This window comes from Alternaria incomplexa (assembly GCF_024043165.1).
Source record: "Alternaria incomplexa strain BMP 0042 chromosome Unknown scaffold_22, whole genome shotgun sequence".
Classification (NCBI taxonomy): domain Eukaryota; kingdom Fungi; phylum Ascomycota; class Dothideomycetes; order Pleosporales; family Pleosporaceae; genus Alternaria; species Alternaria incomplexa.
Window position 1 is genome coordinate 27356 of NW_026249871.1, and position 21288 is coordinate 48643.

Sequence of the window (21288 nt, forward strand, 5' to 3'; positions counted from 1 at the left end):
ACCATAGAGACGTGTATGTGACAACACCTCCGTTACACTACACATCCATTTAGGAATCCAGCATCACACGACATCACAATCAACCAGCAATCTGAAGATAAAGTGTTCCAAAGTATTATGATTAAGGCCTGGAATCTATCCCAAGCTCGGTATGCCGAATGCGTAATGTGTATATCTCAAAACACCATGCGCTGCATCAAACCATAATAAACAAAAAATGCGCCGAAGCCAGCTCATCGAATCATTGCGCTCGCAAGCTATCAACATGAAGAGTAACAACAAGCGCCGGCGACATGCTCGCTAATGCAGGGAAGACATGCGGTGGAAGTAATGCAATGCGAGGCGAGGCGGTGGACATGCAGGGGTAATGTGAAGCCTGACATGCCATGCGCGGGAATAAGAAGAAGTTTCTCAAAAGAACTCGGTGGTGTAATGCCATGCTCAGAGGATGAGAGCAGCGCCGAGGAAGATCATGGACGCGCCGACCATGGCGAAAGGAGCCATGGAGATTGACGAAGCGGCACCGTCGGCAGGGGGAGCTGCGGCGTCACCAGTCTCGCTGGCCTCTGCACCCTCAGAGCCAGTGGCGGTCGCGCTGTTGGAGAAGGGTGTGGCGGAGGAGAAAGCAGAACCGCTCATGGAGTGCATGCTCCTGCTCTCGCTGGTGAGGCCGCTGGTCTCGCTGGCGGAGATGATGCTAGTAGATCCGGACAGGGCACTCGAGGTGGTGCTGCTCATCGACATGCTCATGTCGCTGCTCATGCTTGAGGCAGTCTCGTCGAAGAGAGCCTGGATGCGGATCTCGTGGCACTGGTCGCCGATCCACGAGTCGTACAGGTTGCCGAAAGCACCGCTCATGCAGCGCCACCAGCGGGTGCTGCCTCCTATGGCGAGCGAGTCGTTGCCGCAGACTGAGAAGCCGCCTGTGTAGATTGCGCCTGCCTGGGGAGGGCCATCGAACTGGAACTGTTGGTTGGCGACGATGGAGCCGGTGCGGCCGTATTGGTCGTGGAGGATACCGTCTTCGAGAGTGCAGAGGAGGTCGCCGTCAGATGCCTGGTGATGGTGTTAGTATGACGTTACGAGTAGGAGTCCAGGGGAGCGGCATACCTCTTGAGCAGTTTCGCGCCTCCTGAGACTGGGGTTCTCGAGTGTGCCAATTCGGAAGGGCGTCGTGACAGTCGTCTTGCAGCCCTCGGGCGCAGAGGCATCGGGAGCAATGCCCTCCTCGACGGCCTGGGCGAGGCCAGTGGCCGCGAGGAAAAGCGGAGCGAAGATGGTGGAAGTGCGCATGGTGAAGGTCGAGGATCCCTGACAAGCTAAGACCCACAGTATGGGAGGGTATGTCGTATCGTATTACTCGTGATAGTAAGAAGAGTGCGGGATAGAATATACTCGTGATATGGGCTTGCAGCGTCAAAGTCGTGAAGAATAGCAGAAAAGCGGCGATGGGAGGGTGCAAGATAAGAGGCTGGACGCGAGGCCGGCCAGAATTATTTGTTGGTGCAACCCTCGCGCGACTTCCACACAAAGCAAGGCCCAAGGCGCAACAAGCAAGGTGTACCTGCAGATCGACGCTCAATCGGGAAAGGCCCAACGCGTGGACGTCAATGCGTAGATTGCATGTTTATCGTTGAGATCATAACCGCTTGCCGAGATGAAACATGGCCGACCATGCACCCTATAGGGATGACGCCCGTAGAACTCCTGGGGAACAATACGAGAGCCACGGCCGTCCACGTAGGGCATGGTAGAGACACAGGAAAGCGCATCGTATGCGTGCGACAGCGCCTTCTACACCCTCACCGCCACCGGCACCAAGGCAGGTACCCGCGCCGACGTTGGAACTTGCGCCTGTCAACGCCTGCCCACTAATTTGCTAGCCCTCTGGGCACTCGAGGACAAGATCTGGGCAAACATCGCCATCGGCTTTCAATTCCGTCGCACCATGGCCAGCGCAGCGTTTACGGTTACACGGCATTGCCGTCATCGCATTGTGTTTGCCCATTCTACACGAAACTGCCTTCCACATAACCTCCCGCCTGCAAACCTACCATTTCCAGGCTGCCATGCCATTCAACTGCCGCTCTGCCTGGATCTTGTGCATGCTCACCGTCATGTCCTGTGGCGTCATACCTGCCCCAGTCTGCGTGGGTCCCGAGGTAGGTGCGGTAGAGTGCGTGTGCGCCGGAAGAACATCGGGGTCGACTGCCATCGCAACCTTCGTCTCTGCACATGCGCGCCCGATCGCAAATGTCTGAATTGCTGCAGCTCTGGCCTGCAGTGCTGGCATTTCTGTTTTGTCCCGCTTGTTGAGGATGGGGTGGTTCAGCACCCCGGGCTTATACGTGTCTGCGCACATTGCCATCAAATCACCGATATCTTCTGGCGCGTGCATCATCTCAAGAAAGAAGAATTTGTACCATCCCGCCCGGTTCAGAGCCGGCATGTACGTTGTGTATGTTGTCATCGGCGTTGGCACATCAGCGATTACTTTTGCATCTTGCGCATGTGAATGTTGATTAAAGTTCCAGTTTGGTGTCAGGTTGGATTGGCAGGGCACCATGATGTGGGGGATACCCTCGAGACTCCACAGCTTTGCAAAAGCGCTATAGGACCTGTAGCAAAAAAGACCTGACTTCACATTAGTCTTGCATCATCTGTCGGCAATTCAGACACTCACGACACGCGTCTTCGGTCAATTTCACCCAGCTTCCGATGATCTTTGGTGCTTCCAGAAGGCCCGTGTTCTTTGGCTCAAACTTCCGGTCCAGAGCGTCAAAAAGCAAATCGGCCAGAATGTAGAACTCGCGTGTTGGAACTTCAGTGATCGCATCTGCAAACCTCCACGGATCAGCCAGTGGAATCGTGCTGACACTAAACGACCGCCGAGGAATGGTAAAGCCAGGCGATGGCGATCCAGTCGGAGATAGCGAAGGGTGGAAGGCTTGATATTGCGAGCTTGAGACCGATGTTTCTTGTTCCTTCGGCTTCGATTCTGCAATAGTCAAATTTCCAAGATCTGCAGGAAGCTCTGCAACGAACTCGTGTGGCGCAGCATATTGTGTCTGATGCGGTGCAGGCGTTGACGACTGACTTGACTGTGCAGGCTTGTTTGACGGCACTTGAGGTGGCGGAGGGCTGACGGAGTGGGCAGGCATCTGCGACTGTCCTTGGCCGTATGCACCACCTGGAGACGGGCTATTCCACTGTTGCTGTGGATGAGGTGGCGGACTTGCCGCAGTGATGTTCTGCTGTGTGGAATATGTTGGGGAACCCGACTGCTGCCCGGTAGCCTGTTCCCATTGTGGCTGCATGGGCTGGGCGGGCATCCCTGGAGACATAGTCGAAGTGTGGGGTGGTGTTGTATGCTGCACAGCATTGTAGCCTCCTACTACTCCCGTCTGCTGTCCAGTATATTGGCCAGATTCATGTGTCGGCTGTGGGACAGGCGCCTGAGGCTGACCCGGCGGCGCCTGATTCTGCCCATTGTATCCGTGTGTCTGTGTATGCTCCGCTATCCCGCCGCCTTGACCGTATTGCCATGAAGTATGCCCCGTGCTAGTGAGCGGCGACTGTGGCGTATGAGACTGTGTGTTGGGTGCTTGGGTGGTTTGCGGTGGGAAGTAGTTGGTCTGCCCCGAGTGGCCGGAAGCGGGTGTAGAGTAGCTGGGTTGCTGATACGGAGACTGCTGCGAAGGTGGGTAGGCATTCGGCGCTTGAGGTGGGGGTTGTTGCTGCGTAGGTGCCCATTGCTGATGTTGCGACTGAGGGCTGAAAGCTTGACCCTGAGGTTGCTGGTATGGTTGATTCTGGCTCTGCTGCCCAAAGTGAGTCTGATAACTCTGATAGCTCTGGAGATGCTGCGGTGGGCCCCCTGAAGGCTTGTTCCCTAGCTTTGAGCTTATAGTCTTGCCCAGCTTGTTCAGCATTGGCTTTCCTGTTGTCACCGCCTGCTCAAGCCGCTGGTTCATCATCTGGCCAAACGTTCCCCCTCCCTTCTGAGATTGGTATTGTGCTCCATAGGTCGTCGTACTGGGCTGATAGCTCGAGGGCTGCTGGGCGCCTTGCGATTGCGCTGGGGAGCCTTGGGATGGGGGAACGTAGACCCCCGGGGACGGCATCGAGTGGTATTGCGACATGGCTTACGACGTAATATCAGTGAACTCTAGAGCGAGCATAAGACGCTCTGTTGTCGTTACAGAGGCACCGCACTGCAGCGCACAAAGCTCGTTACCGCAGATGGGCATCAGCCGCACCGTATACGGCGCTTGGCAACAAGCCATTGAGTCTAGGGTTAGCGAAGACATTATCGTTAGTATGGTGATCGAAATATGTGGGCTATTATGAAGGCATGAACTGATGCGTCTATCAAAGTCATGATAGCAGGTAGTGGGGTGTTTGGTGTTCACCAGACGCGTGGATTACTTTTGCGGAAGTGACGGCATGCTGGACCCTGCAAGCTGCCCAGGACCGAGGTGGAGCTGCGAACCGAAATGGTCACGCTTTGATACGTCAACTGCAAAACATCACACAAGCTCTACAACCATAACACACTCATAGCTTTACTGGATATCTTCGATCTATATGAACACGACAACTTCAGTGTATGGCAGAATCCACGCGACTCATACCTCCAACTTCAACCAGGATCTTGACATGGTTCTCCTTGTCGTTGATCAGGGCTTTGATCCCGCCTTCCACCAGATCCTCCAGACTAATCTTGCTGGTAATCATCTTCATGGGTTTCAGAGTACCTAAATACAAGTCAGCATCCGAAGGCAGTAGTTCTCGCTCACCGCACAACTTACCAGCAGCTAGATGTTCGATGACGGCCTCGAGGTCCTTTCTTTGGTAGCCCAAAACGGCTGTGTACTGCGCCTCCCGGAACACGAGCATATTCGGGTTGAACGGAACTTCCTTCTCCCAAATCGCGACGTTGACGACCGTCCCTCGAGCGCGCACCGCCGTGCAAGCCGTTGTGAGACTTGCGGGAACGCCAGCGCAGTCGAAAACCACATCCGGTCCATCTTTTCCACTCAGAGCCTTACTCATCTTCGCAACGTCGTATGTTTTGGGGCAGAGGACATGGTGCGCGCCGAACTCCCTTGCGAAGCGTTGCCGCGCGCCCGACACCTCGCTCACGATGATCTTCTTGGTACCCAGGGCCTTGAGACATTGGACGATTGCCAGCCCGATCGGTCCACCACCCAGGACCATGACAACGGAGTCGGGTGTCAGTGGGGCAGCTGAGATAGCATGCCACGCAACAGCCAGTGGCTCTACCAGCGCGCCGACGTCGAGCGGTACGTTGGTGGGCAAGTTCAACACTGCGCCTTCAGGCACAACGACTGAATCGCTCAAACCACCACCACCTCCCGAAAGCCCGATGAAGCCACCGTTTTCGCATACGTTCTCTGAGCCCGCCTTACACGCCTCGCATTTCCCACAATATATCGTCGGCTGAACAACGACATTCTGGCCCACCGTAAAGCTCGAGTTATCCGAACCCACTTCAGTCACAGTCCCTGAGAACTCATGCCCCAAGGTGATGGGAATCGTTTCGTTCGTACACGGGTGCGGTGTCGTCGGCGCAAAGTTAGGTCCTCCGAGGTATTCATGGAGATCTGTACCACAGATGCCTACGAAGGCCGGTGCGACCTACACACTGTCAGTCATCGCACAATGCGCTTCCCAAGCCTCGGACACATACCCTGACTTGTCCCGCCCCGCACTTCTGCTCATCCACATCCTCAATCCTGATGTCCTCTTTGCCGTAGTATCTTGCTGCGCGCATGGTGAATGTAGAAGCCCGGTCTTGATCACCCCAGTTCGGTAGTCCCATAACTCAGATTCCTCTCGGTCAACGACCGTATTTACAAATGCGCTTTCAATAGCAGATGACATGACACGATCTGCACCTCCGCTTTACCAACTCTAAAAAGGAGCGACCTCGGTTCCGCTTCTCGGAACGTATGCGCACAGCCCCCAGGTGTACATGTGATCTAGAAGAGGGTACCCACTGTTCGCACTGTGCCGCCCTACATATCTATGTATGTAGCGGGTTCTGGACGAATGGCCAAGCCCGGATTGCGGGCATCGTGAGGCGACGCGGCTCGCACAAGAGGGCCGCGTCCGCTTGCACACTTGGGTATCATCGGGAGCGGGGCTGGCATAGTCACGATATCAGGAGATGTCTCCGTGAGTCCCGTATACCCGGCTGCCAGTGGTGCCATGCGAATGGGTTCGGTGGAGTTGGTGCGAGGCTAGGTTTGCGGGGGCGGGGAAATTGTGGAATGACTAACTTTGGTAACCCGGATGCTGGGCTCTTGCTTTGTTGATCCGACTTGGCTCTTGTACTCCTTCCGTTCGTGAAACAACAGCTTCAGACTTTTCTCAAGATTTCTCACAGCGCTGAACGCTCAATATCCACATGATCAGTCTCCTCTTACGAATTCCACGACCTCTAGAGCTTGCCCCAGGTAGACGTAGCCGGCCAGCTTGATCGCGCAAAGCGTCGCGCATCTATCTGTACCTAGGTTCGACCGTTCCACTCCTCACAAGGAAGAAGATGAACTAGTGCGATACAAAATGCATCAATCAGTATGAATGCGAAAGTTTATGAAAAACCAAGGCGTTGTAGACACTTACGTTATTTACTTTCAACATGCTCTCTCAATGGACGAAGGAACATGATCGCCTTGCGGCATGGTCGCTGCCTACGGCGGGGTTGCGCAAAGGCACCCAATGCTGCGCCTACTAGGCGTCCCTCATCACATCAACTCGCAATATTGCGACTCTCGTTGTCTTTCTCAAAAGTTGTGTTGAGCTGAAGATGCAGCCATTCACTTATATCCGCGAGTCCGCCGTCTACGCCTGGAATGACAGCGCCCGCCTTCGCCGCTGGGCGATGATTCTTACATGCCCTTGCCTGTGCTACTGTTACTGCGTCTACGCAGTTGGATCCCAAGATTGCACTGGGCGACTACGAAAAAGAAGGCAAGAAAAACGCATCCTCGCGATGAGTGAAGTCAAGCAAGCGCGGCGAGAGCGGGGCTTGGTAAACAGAAAGCGGAGCATCTCTGTAGATGGAAGGTGGACGAAGAATCCATTTTCCAGAAAGAGGAAGACCATGGAGCAAAGCCAGAGCGACTTCTTTGCAAAGCTACCAGCGGAATTGCGATTGAAGATCTACAGCATGGTATTCCGCGACATTGAGAATATTGAGGTGGATGCATACGACAAGGCGGAGGATGACATGTTCAAACTCAGCGCCGACCCTGGACGCTCAACAGGCATTCTACGTACCTGCCGAAGGATGTAAGCCCACACACCGGAAAACTTGTGGTGCACTATCTAATCGTTCAATCAGCTACCACGAAGCTGTCGATATGCTATACTCAGAGATCGACTTCACATTCGCAAGTTACAGACGCTTCATCCTCTTCACTCGCTCGATCCCACCACCACGCTTAGCTAGTATCAAGCGCATTACCATCGAGAATATTGGGTCGAGATGGATTTCCGAGATCACTGAAGAGGAGCGATACCACAGTAACTACGAATACGACGACTTCTTCACAGCAATCGCATCCTTGCCCAGACTTGAGTCCCTTGACCTGGAATTTGTAGCAAGAACATGGCATGTCTATCCCTATCCGCGCCGGGACGATATTGAGTTATTGGATGAGATCGAGCAGAGATGCAATACGGATGGCGCTGAAGTTTGGTATAGAATACGTGCGTCTCCGATAGAAGCAGAGAGGCTGCGGGAATGGGAGTATGAGAGGAAGAAGGATAGAGTATCTTGGACGACATGGGAGATTCATCCTTACCAGTACACTAGATTATGGTGATGGTTTTAAAATGCGCGCTTCTCCAGAACATATCGGAAGGGGAGTTGGGTTTTCATAGTAATAGGTTGATGATAAGCAAGTCTGCGACCCGCATTCAGGGTATGTTTCAACACCATACAGTAGCCTTGCGACGCTTGCAAAGATAGACGTACCAGCCAAATGGCCTAACCAGCAGGCAGGCCAAGACTGCGCCAATATATGCTACCCGGCCTGGATATGGTTGCCTGACGAAGTCGCAACAGTGGACAGGCCCCACCAACTGTGCCTCCTTCGCAAGATGAAATAAGGCCACCCAAAACATATTGTTTTCAGCAAATGTCCTCCCATCTCAACGTATACACCATTCAGACAACACGATGCCAATTTTTAGACTCATCAAAGATGCCATAATATACACATGGCACACTAACTCCACCCTGCGCTTCTGCTGCAAACTCGTCACTTGCCCTCTCTGTGGTCTGTGTTATTGGCTCAGATCCATCGAGCCCCACACCTGTGTTAAACGTCCCCCCGGCCGTCCATCTACAGCACAGCAAAGGCGATACGACGCCTTGGCTAGAATCGAACATCGGAGACGCGTGCGTGCTTTGGAGAAGAGAAAGCGCAGTGTATCGCTTGACAGGACCCGGGGGGTATGGAGGAAGAATGCGGAATATCAATCGCAAAGTTTGTTCTTTACCATATTGCCTGCAGAGTTGAGACTGCAGATCTATGCGATTGTGCTCTCTGGGCAGGAGGAAGTGGGATTGAGGTTTAATCGCGAGGAACTTTGGGATCTTTGGAGGATAAAGGCGGTGTCAGGCTGCAACATGGAGATGCTGAGAACTTGCAAGAAAATGTCTGTTTCTTCCTCGCTTTCGGACAGTCTCGTTGAGCAGAAGACTTACAAAAGGTACAGATACCGCGAGGCCATTCCGGTGCTCTACTCCAATAACACGTTCAAATTCGACAATAACAAGATGCTGTCTATTTTCACGTCGACGGTCCTTCCGCAACGGCTCGCTCGGATCCGAAATATCGTTATTGATGATACATTCTCTTCGTCTTGGTTCGGCGGCGTTGGCAGTTTCGATCACTGTGAGGGCCTTTATGCGTCGCTTGGGGGTTTCGCAGATCTTAGAGAGGTGGTACTGAGGTACCGTTTGCGCGAGAATGAGTACAGGATGACTCCCCGCCTGAGGGACTTTGCTCTGCTTGAGAGACTGGAGAAAGAGGAGAGACCAAGAGGGTATGAGGTGTTTTATCAGTTGTTAGATGTTCACCCTGGGCCGAAAATTGAAGGTATGTTGTTTGATCGGTGGGTTGTTGGTGAGAGAAAGAGTATACGCGGGGTGGATTCAAATGAAGGCGTGGAATGAAAGCTTTTGCAAGCATTAGGAAAGACGAGGAAATAAAGACATGCTGGGAATTTGTATTTAGACGAGTATAACGTTTCTCTTCTGCTCAGGCTTGATGTTCAATGTGTCCAGTACATGACCGTAAGTCTTATCGGCTGTCTGCCCGATGCCTATTCGCTCGTAGCAGGTCTCTGTAAAGCGGTGCGACTCAACAACCAGCAGGAAGTAAGTAATGGGAGTACTACTGAATGCTGTGTACACTCTCTGCGATACAATCATAGCCATGCATTGGGTAATGTAGCTTTCTGGGATGCGATCATGATAGCCTGTACCGATGCAGACACCACGCTCGTCGAAAATATCGACCACCATCCGTAGATAAGGGTCGCTGTACGGCGCGCTTCCGTCGGAGCACGAGCGGCAGACGACGTCGAGGCAATAGGCCTCCAGCATCAAAACGCCATCCCCAGTATGCGCAAAGGAAGTAATGGCTCGCTCGAGCTTAGGTTGGTTTTCAAGCACCGTGGCTGCAAGTTGGGTGGTCATCGTCCTTGATTCGCGGCTGAAGATCATATTTACTGGGCCATCCAGAGAAGCCCACGACCAAGAAGGTGGACTCGAGACAGCGGTAACCCGTCGCACTGGTATGAGCGACCCTTCGGCATACCATAGGAGGCCAGCATGAACATGCTCTTTCCACAGGCCAGCCTTGTATATAAATTGTGTGACTTCGCGGAATATCTGCGCAATGCCAGCAATTGCCATGAAGACATCGCTACGGTACGTGAGACTCAGCCGAGAGTACTGGCATACGATGCGGTACCATTGCATCATGAAGGCCTCGCTCTCCAACACATGGCTGCCGAGCTCCCCCACGGCCGGATTGTTGGCGAAAGTAAGGCAGCGCTTGAAGCTTTCATTAGACCACTCGCCCTCTTGCCATGCTTCTGGGTTCTCCTCCACACTACCTTCTCTTGCAGAGGTCTCGAGACATTCCCAGAAGATCTCGTTCTTCTCGAAATGCACGACTCTCCTTGACAGCAATCGCTCCTGCAATACCCACGCTCGTTTGTTCAGTGGTGATTCTCGAAGTACTTCGCTCCAAGTGGGCCGCGCTCGACGAAGATGAAGGTTCTCACCCAGACTGATCGTTGATACTGACTCTCGAGGTTTGAGGAAGCCGACATGGGAGTCTTGTGCGCTCAGTATAGAGAGTGTGACGAAAGCATTTCGATAGTAGCTTCCCATATTGCTGACGTCTACGTCGCGGCTCGCAGTATCGTCTTGCACGATACAGAGTGCATCGACCCAAAGTAGCTTGAGGCCCAACCTTCGGGTAGCGTAGATGGCGTCTCGAAAGTTTTGCGGGAGGTAATGGGTGTCCAGACCAGTTCTGAACCCTTCCACTGTTGCCCTTAAGGTGGCTGACATAGTACCGGCAGCGCCCCAGCAGTGGCTGAGTGCGGCATAACGCTTATCGCCTCTACAGGACGATCCATGTACCAGCTTCAACGTCTCCACGTTCAGCAGTATGTTTGGCATCGACGGTGATTCTTCTTGATGACAGCATGCATGAGTGGGCTTGCACTTGTTGAGCCATGTATGTATCAAATCCCAGCACGGTTCGGAATCGGTATGCGAGTGGATCCGTCTGAAGAAAGTCTGGTTGCTTGGGTGCTTGCCTGTTCAGTGTCAGCCACTTATCGGTAGCTTCTTATCGCTGCTACCTACGCTCAGTGAATATCTCGAACCGATGCAATGTGTTACTAAAGTCGATTACTGCTAGACATGGTCCATGCCGAGCTACTTCAAGATGAGCGTCTTCAGCGGAGCGTCCTAAAAGTCCAACGACAAGCTCCTCATAGAAGTATCTACAGAGAGTACAGCCTCGCGCAGCCGCTATCTTTAGAGGTTTCGCGTAGTACCGTTGTGTCGTGTCGTGTTTCGCGACTAGGCGGCAGGTGGCACACAGGTTGATGGTATTCCAAGGAACGAGGAAGGTTGAGGTAAGTACAGCCATGCTTACACGAAGTAAAAGAGAACTCTGGAAAGCTTAACTGTAATCATCTTAAAGTACATTGAGTCTTCCGTGCCACAGAAATCGATTGGTGGCTGAGGGCCGTCCAGGATCTTCCCACAGCCACATTAGCGGCACATGCGTGACCTGGTCGCCGCGTCTGCCTGGTATAAGAGACACTGAATAGGAGGACTCGAGTGTCGACAATCAACAGCAGTCGTAATGGGGGTGGCGCATGCGTGATGAAGGAAGTCGCAGTGTTGACGCCCGGGCGGTGCGAACCACAAGGCTGCTCCTAGTGCAGGGGTTCTCGCCAAAACAGGCATCAACCCGCGCATGTCGTCAGTAGACCCCATCCATCATGACTTTGCTCACACTGCGTGACTACGCGCTACGGCTACTTGTAATTCTGCATGCAATTCTGATACGTGTAATCAGACAGACCAGGCATGGTGGAAGTAACTTGAACGCGGTGGTGGAGTAGCCGGATCTGACAACCATGAGTCCCAGAGTCGCTGCCTGTGTACTTCCTGCGCCCAATTATTTACGAAAGGACGACCGGCGTCCAGCGAGGCCGTGATACATCAATCCCTCCACAGCTAAAACCCATGAATGATTTTGGGTTGCGCACCTGAGGTTTTCCGAAAGGTTTTCACTGTGAAGTTTCACAGGCGTCCTCTAGGGAGCGCTTCCTCTCACACCGCAAACCTTTTGGGTTCTGTATCCAAGATCATCTTCGCTGAGATGGTCAAGCGAAGCGGAAGTTCAACTTTCGAGCTTAAGGTCTATCCCACTGTTGGACGAATGAAATCACTCTCCAAGGCACAATCCGTAGTGTGAACAGATCGACGATCGCGCTAGACTAGGTGTAGAGAGAGTGCCGGCAGCTATCGGAGCCACAACTGCCTCAAAACCAGTCGGAAGCCAGGCACGAGGCTTTTGAAACTCCTTTTGAACGATGCTTGAAAAGACTAACCTATCGCTCCTGCCGAAGCAGAAGAAAGGTCAGCTGTGGCTAAAAAACAACGGGCGGCAAGATAGTCCCGGGCCTCGAGATCGCAGAAGGGGCGGGTGCACTAGCCCCCTTCGGCTAGGCTGGAGCACCAGCAGAGATCTGGCCACGACGCTGCTTGAGGCTTGACAGGCGAGCTATGCATGCCAATCCACTGCATTCCTGCCGTGATGCCTCATCTATGCTAGTCTTTGTTTTTCACTGGCTATGCCCTTCGCATCAATGTGCCCCGTGGTTGCGGGAAACTTCCAGGGATGGGCTCAGCTCGCTGCGTTGAGCGTCAGCGACTCAGCGCTTTAGGGCGGCATCTGTCTGGCATCGCGAAGCCATTGCCTACATACTTGAAACGTATTCGCAGGTCTCTCCCCACCAGACAGTGTGTCGTGCCTTGACCTTGAACGGCATGTCCCGGAGAACAGTGTAGGGGTTCAAGGGTTCGATAGTCCAGACTCTGGACAGAGTAATCTGCACGGCCTGCGCGGTCTAGATTCTCACGAGACGTCTGGCTTGCCACTCATGAAGCCGTTGACCCCGGGACCGGCACCAACGACGGATTGTGGCTGAGATGTATACTGGCGCAGCAGCCCGCAGATCCGTACCATAACATCTTTTTCTTGTCTGGTCGCGCTATCGACACCATTATGGCGGTAGAGCCTGAGCAGCCTCACCTCTCTTTCCTCACGAATCCGACGGGCGATGCAGCCATCGACGCCGACTTGCAATACATCCGGGACTTGGACTGGGCCAGAACCGCCGCCGGACTCATTTCATCGTGGCCTCGCGAATTATTGTTACTCCATATCGCAATGCTCTCTCCTCAACCACAGCTCTTCTTACTTGGCTCGGACTCGGCCGTCCTTTACAATACAGCGTATGGTCGACTGCTGCATGACCACCATCCGCTGTACCAAGGGCGACCTATCAGTCTCAACGCAGCTCTAATTCAACAGCTGCCCGAAGTCGATGTACTGAGCGGGTACGCGAGCGAAAAGTCTGGATTTAATAGCGACCAACATATACCGTTCTTCTTCTCCCGAAATGGTCGCCTTGAGGAAGTCTTCTTATCCATCACCACGACGGGCCTACCGCCATCCTTGGGCGGCTTCCATGCCACAACCTACAACGTTACGCGAGACGTGTTGGACTCTCGCCGCGAGCGTTCTTTAGAGGAGCTCCGCAACGCTTGCGAGACTGCTTGGGATCTGGAGACGCTATGGCCTTCGATTTTGAAGGGCATATCTAACGGAGATGGGGACATATCATTCGCTGCTTTGTACCGCTTCGAGAGGAACCAAGACAGTGTGAAAGAAACTGGTCCTTCCAACAATCAGGCCAATTCGCTAGCCTTCGCCCTCTCTGGCACCGTTGGCTCCTTCCCAACCGCACCATTATCCACAATCGAGCCAAGTATGGATGAAGCATGGGTGAAAAGCTTCTTCATGAGTGTCGATTCTCGTTCGTCGGTACTTCTCCAGGCTGAGAACGGTACTCTTCCGAAGGAAATGTGTCAAGCATCTACGAGCCGATGCTATGGCGACATCTGCCACCAGGCTGTCATATTGCCCAGTGTTTCGAACCGGACTTCCAACATCGATGCGGTTTTGATCGTCGGTCTGGCACCTCGTACACCTTACGACCGCTCCTACCAAGCTTGGATCAAGACACTCCATCGTGACTTCTCCCACGAGGTGATCTCGATGGCAAACATTGAAGCTAGGAGCCGTACTGAGAAAATCCGGAGAGAAAGCATTGCTATAGGAAATGACATTTTCGCCAAAGAAGAAGCCCTTAAACAGCAAGAGCTTGCGCGTGCAGCAGCTCTGGAGCAGCTTCATCTCAGCGAATCGCGACTGCAAGAAGCCGCCAGGCCAAACGGCAACAAGAGAAGTAAGTGATGACTTACTCAGGGTGTGCTTCCATGTACTAACAGGGTGAAGCTTCGTTGACATGGTGAGCCATGAAGTACGCTTTGGATTCCGGACGGGTCGTTGCATATCCTAACATACCGCAGATTCGAAACCCTCTTAGTGCTGTTATGCACTGTGCGGATTCCATAGCCCACTCGCTCTCTGAAGTAAGGCTTCTCCTCAACCAGTGCGAGAAGCGAAGCGCACCCGACAATGACAACTCCCGTACCGCCGACGACTTGCGGAATTTGAACAGCAGTATTGGCGATGCTGTCGATACGATCATGGCATGCACCATGCATCAGAAACGTATCATCGATGACATCCTCTCGCTCTCCAAACTGGATTCAAATTTATTGGAGATCTGTCCGACAGTCTTTCACGTCAAGACCTTCTTGAATCAAGTCGAAAGCACTTTCAGAGCTGAGGCTGAACAGGCTGGAGTTCAGCTTGTAGCTGTAGCTGATGCTTCATTGAGCGAACTCGACGTTGACTGGATCGATGCTGATCCGGGCAGAGTGACACAAGTGCTATTCAACATGGTCGCCAATGCAATCAAGTTCACCAAGGATAGACCCGACGAAAGAGCTGTCACTGTTCGCATCGGAGTAGCAGCTTGGCCACCCACTGCTATCTTTGACGGTCTCATCAAAGCAGTCCAAAAGAGTGAGCCGACCGATCAACCAGCACCCGAGGTCGAACCGTCGGACGGGTCAATATTCTTGTGGTTCAAAGTGGAAGATACAGGGTGCGGAATGGATGAATCGACTAAAGCGCGCGTCTTCAGTCAGTTCACTCAGAACATGCCCAAGACATACAGCAAATACGGCGGTTCTGGGCTGGGGTTGTCCATTAGCAAGAAATTGGTGGGCTTGCTGGATGGCGAGATTGGCTTTCAGTCTCAGCAACATGTCGGGTCGACATTTGCTTTCTACACAAAAGCATCCAGGGCTTCACCACCGAGACCATCTCTATCTTCGAGAAGCTCCGAAAAGTCTATCATTACCGAAGGACCAACCTCGCCGCTGCCTCATGCGATGGGTACCGCTGCGGATGCGCCACCGACCACCCAATCTAGCATCCTGCTTGTGGAAGACAACATGGTCAATCAACGGGTGCTTAAGAAACAGCTGCAACTCCAGGGCTATATCGTCTACACAGCCGACAACGGCCAAGAAGCTTTCGACTTCATCAAAACTACGCAACACTGGAAAGGCTCGACTTCATCGCAACCACGCGGCGACGAGCCACGTATCGACGTCATCCTTATGGACATTGAGATGCCCATTGTCAATGGGCTTGAGTGCGCGAGTATGATTCGCGCTGCGCAGGAAGACGGATCAATCGATAAGCATCTGCACATCATCGCTGTTACCGCAAATGCAAGACCCGAGCAACTGAAGCGCGCACGAGAGACTGGAATGGACGACGCAGTTCCGAAGCCCTTCCGTGTGCGAGATCTCGCAGCTGTTATAGAGCAATTGAGAATTGAGTGATCGGACCAGAGGATGCCTTACGGTGAAGCGGTGACGCGCCTTCCCGTTTCGTCTTGTTTGGCTTTCACCTCGCCAGGGTCTAAATGCTTGGCGTGACAACTACGTTGCAACCTCAAATCGTTGCTTTCTTCGCGTCGAGACAGTGTAGCCACCTAAGTACAATCCAAGGTAAGTTGAAGAACAGTTAAGCCTGCGCTCATACTAACCCACAACAGATGAGCTTCAATCTGGACGCACTCTTCCACGACCCTGATGACTTGCGTTCCGGGACATTGTCGCTTAGTCTGTCAGTATCCAAAGCGTCTACTGTAGAGTCAGCCGGTGGTCTCTGGCACGAGAACGTAGTCGATGCAGAACAGGAAGCGAAACACGGCGAAGAGGCCCGTCTGAGAACTACCATCGCAACCTTGAGTCAGCAATGCGAATATTGGAAAGGGCAGGCTGAGGAACGAGGCAAGACCATTGAAGATCTGGATCGAAAGACGTCGAAAGCTGCCGCGGCATCTGACCTCCCGACCGACACCGTACGCCGTCTCAACCGCCTCGAAAGCGAGGTCACGCGTCTGCGATCAGAGAACACGCAGCTGAAGGACACTCTCAAGACCATCGAGTACGAAAACGTCAATCTGGGCAATCAGAACGATGGAAAGACGCGGAAGCTGAAGGGTGCCAACAAGAAGGTCAAGAATGCTAAGGACATGGCGGGGAAGGAGGAAGAGAAGGCGAAAGACGCTCAAGGCGATAAGCAACGCCACCTTGCATCCGAACGCAGGATGAAGAAGGAACGCGGTGATGCTTTGGCCGCACTACAGCAGCAGAGAAAGCTCAACGGTGACCTGCGCGCGGAGCATGAGGTCGAGCAGTCTGGTGCACCTCACATGCGCGATGTTGCTGCGGACCCGAACAACACTATTGCCATCGTTCCGATTCAGTTCGATATCCGCCGCACCCATGTGCAGCCGATGATGAGAGTTCTTGAGTCGCACCAGATGAACCTGACAGAAAGGTTTGAGGAATGGTACAAGGACTGGAGGAAGGCATCATCTGGTGAGGTACGCAAAGTAGTCGGCTCGGAAGGCGTGGACGATGAGAAGAAGAAGCTTAAAAAGCTGTATGGAGATATGGTTGAGATGCCTGATGGTTACATGGAGACTGCTGCTGAGCACGATGGGTGGCGATCGAAGCGCGGAGCTCAGGCGGTTTCTCGTCATGCTGCAGCGCAACATAACGGAGAGATGTAGGTGTCAGAGCTAGTGGCTTCTTACGGGTTGTTGCGTCTGCTTTCCCCCTTGATACGTAGTATTGATCAACACGCTATCAAAGAAGCTGACGTACTGTCCACGGCCTCACACACAGCTCGCTTTCCTAACTCGCTGCTCTATGATTACCTTCACTCCCCTTTTCATCTGCAGGCGCTGAGATTCTCAGTCCGGTGAGGTAAACATAATGCACTACTAAGTTTGTCGAGTCCTGAGAGTTGTTGTATTGTGAAAGTCGTGTGTTAGCTAAGCACCGAAGATGATCCCTAGCATGCTCGACCCGCGGCAAGTCTGACGCACGACGCACGACGCACGACCCTCCGACCCACATCACTCCGCCAAACAACACCGCCAGGGTTCAATAGCGACCATGTCCAACATCCTGCCCCTACACCACTCGTACTACCCCTCGCGCCAGTCGTCCCTCTCTCGATCCGTAGACACTGCGCAAAAGCCATCTACATCCTCCTCTGCGGCCACGATCCGTCCGCAACCCGGCACACAATCGCAACCACAAGGGCAGCACATCGCAATGAGCGGCACCCCAAGCCAAGGGCCTGGGCTGCGGTACCCGTCGAATAAGAAGAGCATATATGACAGGAATCTGAACCGGAGTAAGAATGCGGAGCTTAGTAGAGCGGCGTTTGCGTACCTCTTCATTGAGATGATTGCGTATGCGCAGAAGGGCGCGAAGGATGTGGGGGACTTGGAGCAGAGGTATGCTAGATCCATGCGGTTGCGGAACTTCACATATGCACTGCGACATACCCCATTGGGTTTCCAGTTGAACGTGTTCTGACACCATCTAGACTGAACACACAAGGCTACCCCATTGGCCTCCGCTTACTCGACCTTCTCCTCTCCCGTACTGCCAACCCCCTCGCGAGCATTCGGCCCACTCGTATCCTGCCTCTCCTCCAATTCATCGCACAACAGCTATACCGCTACCTATTCGGTCGACCCGCGGATGCATTAGAAAAATCTGGCACCGACCCAGGACAGTACATGCTCTTCGACAACGACCCGATGGTCAACCAATACATAAGTCTGCCCAAAGAACTATCGAGTTTGAACTGCGCGGCCTTTGTCGCGGGCATAATTGAGGGTGTTTGCGATGGTGCGGGATTTCCGACCGAGGGCGTGACTGCGCATAGTGTAGGCGACGAAGAGGGCAAGGGACTGTGGCCGGGAAAGACGGTCTTTTTGATCAAGTTCAAGCCCGAGGTGTTGGAGAGGGAGGAGATACTGGGCAGGGGTGGGGGCTGAGCTTTGAAGGGTCATTCAGTTCTTGAAAAGCAGCTGGGTTCAACTGCTCATGATGGCATAGCGAGGCGTTGTGGACTTTCTGGAATTCAAGACTGCTATCCGTCAGCATGTACATCATTGCACTGTCGAATCAACCCCCGCGAGACCATCTGTCGTTGAGAACAGGCGTTCCCATCTGCATGACTGATGACTCCGCTCAAAGGTTCTGTATACGCATTGCGCCAGCATATGTAACCTCTCCCACGCAGAACTGCTATCACCGATTACCAGATGCGGCAAGCGCGCCGACACGTGATCGTGAAGCTGATGACAAATGCTGATTGGCCAGACCATTCGTGGTATGGCGCATTGATTGGAAAGAACATTCCACAAGGTCGCGCCATCGCAGTCCAACAAATACAAAAGTACAGCCTGAATCTTACGACAACTCCAATACGCTACAGTCGCCTTTCAACAGCCCCCCAGCAAGACACAACACTCAAATCACTCGACACACAACCTCAGCACGCCGCCTTGACGAATACCCCAACATCAACCATGCCAACAGAGATCTCAGCACCCCTACACCTCCGCACCCTTCTAAACGGTCACACATATCTCATCGCCGACTTCTACGCAACATGGTGTCCACCTTGCAAGCAAATCGCGCCCATCTACAACCAACTCTCCACCACGCATGCCTCACCAGGGAAATTCGCATTCGTAAAAGTCAATGTGGATGAGCAGAGAGAGATCGCGGGGCAATATGGTGTCACAGCTATGCCGACGTTCATGGTCTTCAAGGACGGGAAGAAAACCGAGGAGATCAGGGGTGCGGATGTGCGGTCACTAAAAGCTGCCGTGGAGAAGGTTGCTGGTGAGCTCGGGAAGGTTAAAGAGGAGAAGGTTGAGGCGAAGAAGCCAGAGGTCAAGCCAGAGGTCAAGGAAGAAAAGAAGGTTGAAGACGAGAAGACGGTTAGTGGAAGTTATGGGATGACTGGAGGGAACAACTGGAAGATGTCGTTGCATTAGATATGGGAGGTTTGGGAGGTGATAGCCACATGCAGGTCTGGAGGGCGATGTCATTGTGATACCCAGGAAGTGAATGCATCTTGTAGTAAACATATTTATCAATAGCTGTGTATACGATTAAGACCGTGATTAGTATACGTGATCACTATCCAGTGTACGTCATCCCGTCGCGTTGGTGTTGGATTTGTAAAGTTGAGACGCGTAAGGACACCTTTCAGACTAGCGATCGCCACCGCGGGACCCTGATAGCCGCTGTGCTGCTCTAGCTCCCCACCAGATTTCCCACCGCTCTTCAACACACATTTGAAGCTTCAACTCATCCTTGAGCTTCATACACTTTCAAGATGCTTTTCCGCAATTTAATACCCGCAGCCATTGCGCTGCTGCCCGCAATTGCCTCGGCATCGGCCGTCATCGACCTCACACCCTCCAACTTCGACGATGTCGTTCTTAAGTCCGGCAAGCCCGCCCTCGTAGAGTTCTTCGCGCCCTGGTGCGGCCACTGCAAGAACCTCGCCCCCGTCTACGATGAGCTCGCTGGCGTCTTCCAGCACGCTGGAGACAAGGTCAGCGTCGCAAAGGTCGACGCTGATGCTCACAAGGCGCTCGGCAAGCGTTTCGGTGTCTCAGGCTTCCCTACCCTCAAGTGGTTCGACGGAAAGAGCGACAAGCCTACGGATTACAGCGGCGGACGCGACCTCGAGAGCTTGAGCAAGTTCATTACCGAGAAGAGCTCTGTCAAGCCTAAGGTCAAGGGCAAGCTGCCTAGCCAGGTCGTCTACTTGGACGACAAGACCTTCAAGGAGAAGGTTGGAAAGGACCAGGATGTGCTTGTTGCCTTCACTGCCCCATGGTGCGGACGTATGTCATGCTAGGCTCTTCTCTATCGACTGTTCATAGCTAACACCTGGCAGACTGCAAGACCCTCGCCCCCGTCTGGGAGACGCTCGCCAACGACTTCGTTACCGAACCCGGTGTCTTGATCGCCAAGGTCGACGCTGAAGCTGAGAACTCCAAGGCCCTCGCACAGGAGCAAGGCGTGTCGTCCTACCCGACCATCAAATACTTCCCCAAGGGCTCCACCGAGCCTCTCCCCTATAACGGCGCCCGCGCCGAGAAGGACTTCGTCGACTTCATCAACGCCAACGCCGGTACCCACCGCGCTGTAGGTGGTGGTCTCGACGCCACTGGTGGCACCATTGAGGCCTTCAACACCCTCATTGAGAAGTTCCAGGGCTCGTGGGCCGGCGGTGCTGAGGAGGCCAAGACCCTCGCCGGTACTCTGCAGGACAAGTACGCCGAATACTACGTCAAGGTCTTCAACAAGATCGGTGCCAACCAGGAGTACGCTGCGAAGGAGCTCAAGCGTCTGCAGGGACTCATTGCCAAGGGCAACCTGGCACCCGAGAAGATGGATGACTTGATGAGCAGGAGCAACATTCTGAGGAAGTTCATGGGTGATGCTGAGGAGGAGAAGTCGGAGTTGTAGACAACCCGTGCGTGAAGTAAGATTCCGCAATGAGGCATACCATCAACACTATTAAGATGACTAGATGAGCTGGGGGCGCAAAGAGGCCTGGCGCAGGAGCGACAGGCATACGTGATCATGACAATGAGAAAGAGGAATAAGTAGTAGAGAACCAAAAGTCAATACCCAGATTGCATACGATCTATGTAATTTAACACCAAACGCCATTGACTGAGACGTGCGCATTGTACACCGCCTGCTTTTGACCAAACATGATGCCTTCCCTGCAAATCTACTTGCCAGACCCTGAGCCCTTAGTACCATCTCCAGCCTGGATAGTTGCTTCAAGGTTATCCAGCCGCCGTGACATGTCATCCACTACGCGTTATTAGCCTTCAATGTGCCTCCCATAGACATGCTTGTACTTACTCTTGGCGAGCAGCTCGCTGCTGACTGTGGTGAACTTGGTGTTGAGTTGATTCAGGAGATCGTCGACGACTGCTGTGAGCTCTCCAGAACTCTCGGCATCTTTTGAGACGGCTGACTATGCGCGTGTTAGGTAGAGCGGGGCATCGTGAGTGTAACAAGCACGTACCGCAGTGTCGCTTTGCGCGCGGTCTGCTAGTGGTTGGGGCGTTGCCATGATTGAATGTGTTTGT

At 53.3% G+C, this 21288-nt stretch overlaps 12 protein-coding genes across 12 annotated transcripts; 7 read left to right on the forward strand and 5 right to left on the reverse strand.

Annotated features, from left to right (window-relative positions):
• Positions 1 to 441: 441 nt before the first annotated feature.
• On the reverse strand, positions 442 to 1293 carry J4E90_010404 (uncharacterized protein; the record flags this gene model as incomplete). The annotated part of the gene is made up of 2 exons (XM_051439917.1): positions 442 to 1056; positions 1111 to 1293. The coding sequence occupies 2 exons, from the start codon at positions 1291 to 1293 to the stop codon at positions 442 to 444; spliced, it is 798 nt and encodes a 265-aa protein (XP_051286139.1).
• A 1352-nt stretch (positions 1294 to 2645) lies between these two features.
• Positions 2646 to 4448, reverse strand: J4E90_010405 (uncharacterized protein; the record flags this gene model as incomplete). The annotated part of the gene is made up of 2 exons (XM_051439918.1): positions 2646 to 4035; positions 4444 to 4448. The coding sequence occupies 2 exons, from the start codon at positions 4446 to 4448 to the stop codon at positions 2646 to 2648; spliced, it is 1395 nt and encodes a 464-aa protein (XP_051286140.1).
• Positions 4449 to 4602: 154 nt separating this feature from the next.
• On the reverse strand, positions 4603 to 5797 carry J4E90_010406 (uncharacterized protein; the record flags this gene model as incomplete). The annotated part of the gene is made up of 2 exons (XM_051439919.1): positions 4603 to 5661; positions 5714 to 5797. 2 exons carry the CDS (start codon positions 5795 to 5797, stop codon positions 4603 to 4605), a joined length of 1143 nt encoding a protein of 380 aa, XP_051286141.1.
• A 1335-nt stretch (positions 5798 to 7132) lies between these two features.
• Positions 7133 to 7856, forward strand: J4E90_010407 (uncharacterized protein; the record flags this gene model as incomplete). Its single annotated transcript, XM_051439920.1, has 2 exons — positions 7133 to 7320; positions 7373 to 7856. The coding sequence occupies 2 exons, from the start codon at positions 7133 to 7135 to the stop codon at positions 7854 to 7856; spliced, it is 672 nt and encodes a 223-aa protein (XP_051286142.1).
• Positions 7857 to 9271: 1415 nt separating this feature from the next.
• Positions 9272 to 10441, reverse strand: J4E90_010408 (uncharacterized protein; the record flags this gene model as incomplete). The annotated part of the gene is made up of 1 exon (XM_051439921.1): positions 9272 to 10441. The coding sequence occupies one exon, from the start codon at positions 10439 to 10441 to the stop codon at positions 9272 to 9274; it is 1170 nt and encodes a 389-aa protein (XP_051286143.1).
• A 2422-nt stretch (positions 10442 to 12863) lies between these two features.
• On the forward strand, positions 12864 to 14117 carry J4E90_010409 (uncharacterized protein; the record flags this gene model as incomplete). The annotated part of the gene is given in 2 exon segments (XM_051439922.1): positions 12864 to 12869; positions 12885 to 14117. 2 exon segments carry the CDS (start codon positions 12864 to 12866, stop codon positions 14115 to 14117), a joined length of 1239 nt encoding a protein of 412 aa, XP_051286144.1.
• Positions 14118 to 14179: 62 nt separating this feature from the next.
• Positions 14180 to 15625, forward strand: J4E90_010410 (uncharacterized protein; the record flags this gene model as incomplete). Its single annotated transcript, XM_051439923.1, has 2 exons — positions 14180 to 14184; positions 14251 to 15625. The coding sequence occupies 2 exons, from the start codon at positions 14180 to 14182 to the stop codon at positions 15623 to 15625; spliced, it is 1380 nt and encodes a 459-aa protein (XP_051286145.1).
• An 83-nt stretch (positions 15626 to 15708) lies between these two features.
• J4E90_010411 (uncharacterized protein) lies at positions 15709 to 16866 on the forward strand (the record flags this gene model as incomplete). The annotated part of the gene is made up of 2 exons (XM_051439924.1): positions 15709 to 15717; positions 15841 to 16866. 2 exons carry the CDS (start codon positions 15709 to 15711, stop codon positions 16864 to 16866), a joined length of 1035 nt encoding a protein of 344 aa, XP_051286146.1.
• Positions 16867 to 17254: 388 nt separating this feature from the next.
• On the forward strand, positions 17255 to 18150 carry J4E90_010412 (uncharacterized protein; the record flags this gene model as incomplete). Its single annotated transcript, XM_051439925.1, has 2 exons — positions 17255 to 17601; positions 17694 to 18150. The coding sequence occupies 2 exons, from the start codon at positions 17255 to 17257 to the stop codon at positions 18148 to 18150; spliced, it is 804 nt and encodes a 267-aa protein (XP_051286147.1).
• A 620-nt stretch (positions 18151 to 18770) lies between these two features.
• Positions 18771 to 19161, forward strand: J4E90_010413 (uncharacterized protein; the record flags this gene model as incomplete). The annotated part of the gene is made up of 2 exons (XM_051439926.1): positions 18771 to 18775; positions 18879 to 19161. 2 exons carry the CDS (start codon positions 18771 to 18773, stop codon positions 19159 to 19161), a joined length of 288 nt encoding a protein of 95 aa, XP_051286148.1.
• Positions 19162 to 19505: 344 nt separating this feature from the next.
• J4E90_010414 (uncharacterized protein) lies at positions 19506 to 20650 on the forward strand (the record flags this gene model as incomplete). Its single annotated transcript, XM_051439927.1, has 2 exons — positions 19506 to 20022; positions 20076 to 20650. 2 exons carry the CDS (start codon positions 19506 to 19508, stop codon positions 20648 to 20650), a joined length of 1092 nt encoding a protein of 363 aa, XP_051286149.1.
• Positions 20651 to 20921: 271 nt separating this feature from the next.
• On the reverse strand, positions 20922 to 21272 carry J4E90_010415 (uncharacterized protein; the record flags this gene model as incomplete). The annotated part of the gene is made up of 3 exons (XM_051439928.1): positions 20922 to 21007; positions 21059 to 21173; positions 21225 to 21272. The coding sequence occupies 3 exons, from the start codon at positions 21270 to 21272 to the stop codon at positions 20922 to 20924; spliced, it is 249 nt and encodes an 82-aa protein (XP_051286150.1).
• Between the last annotated feature and the right edge of the window lie 16 nt (positions 21273 to 21288).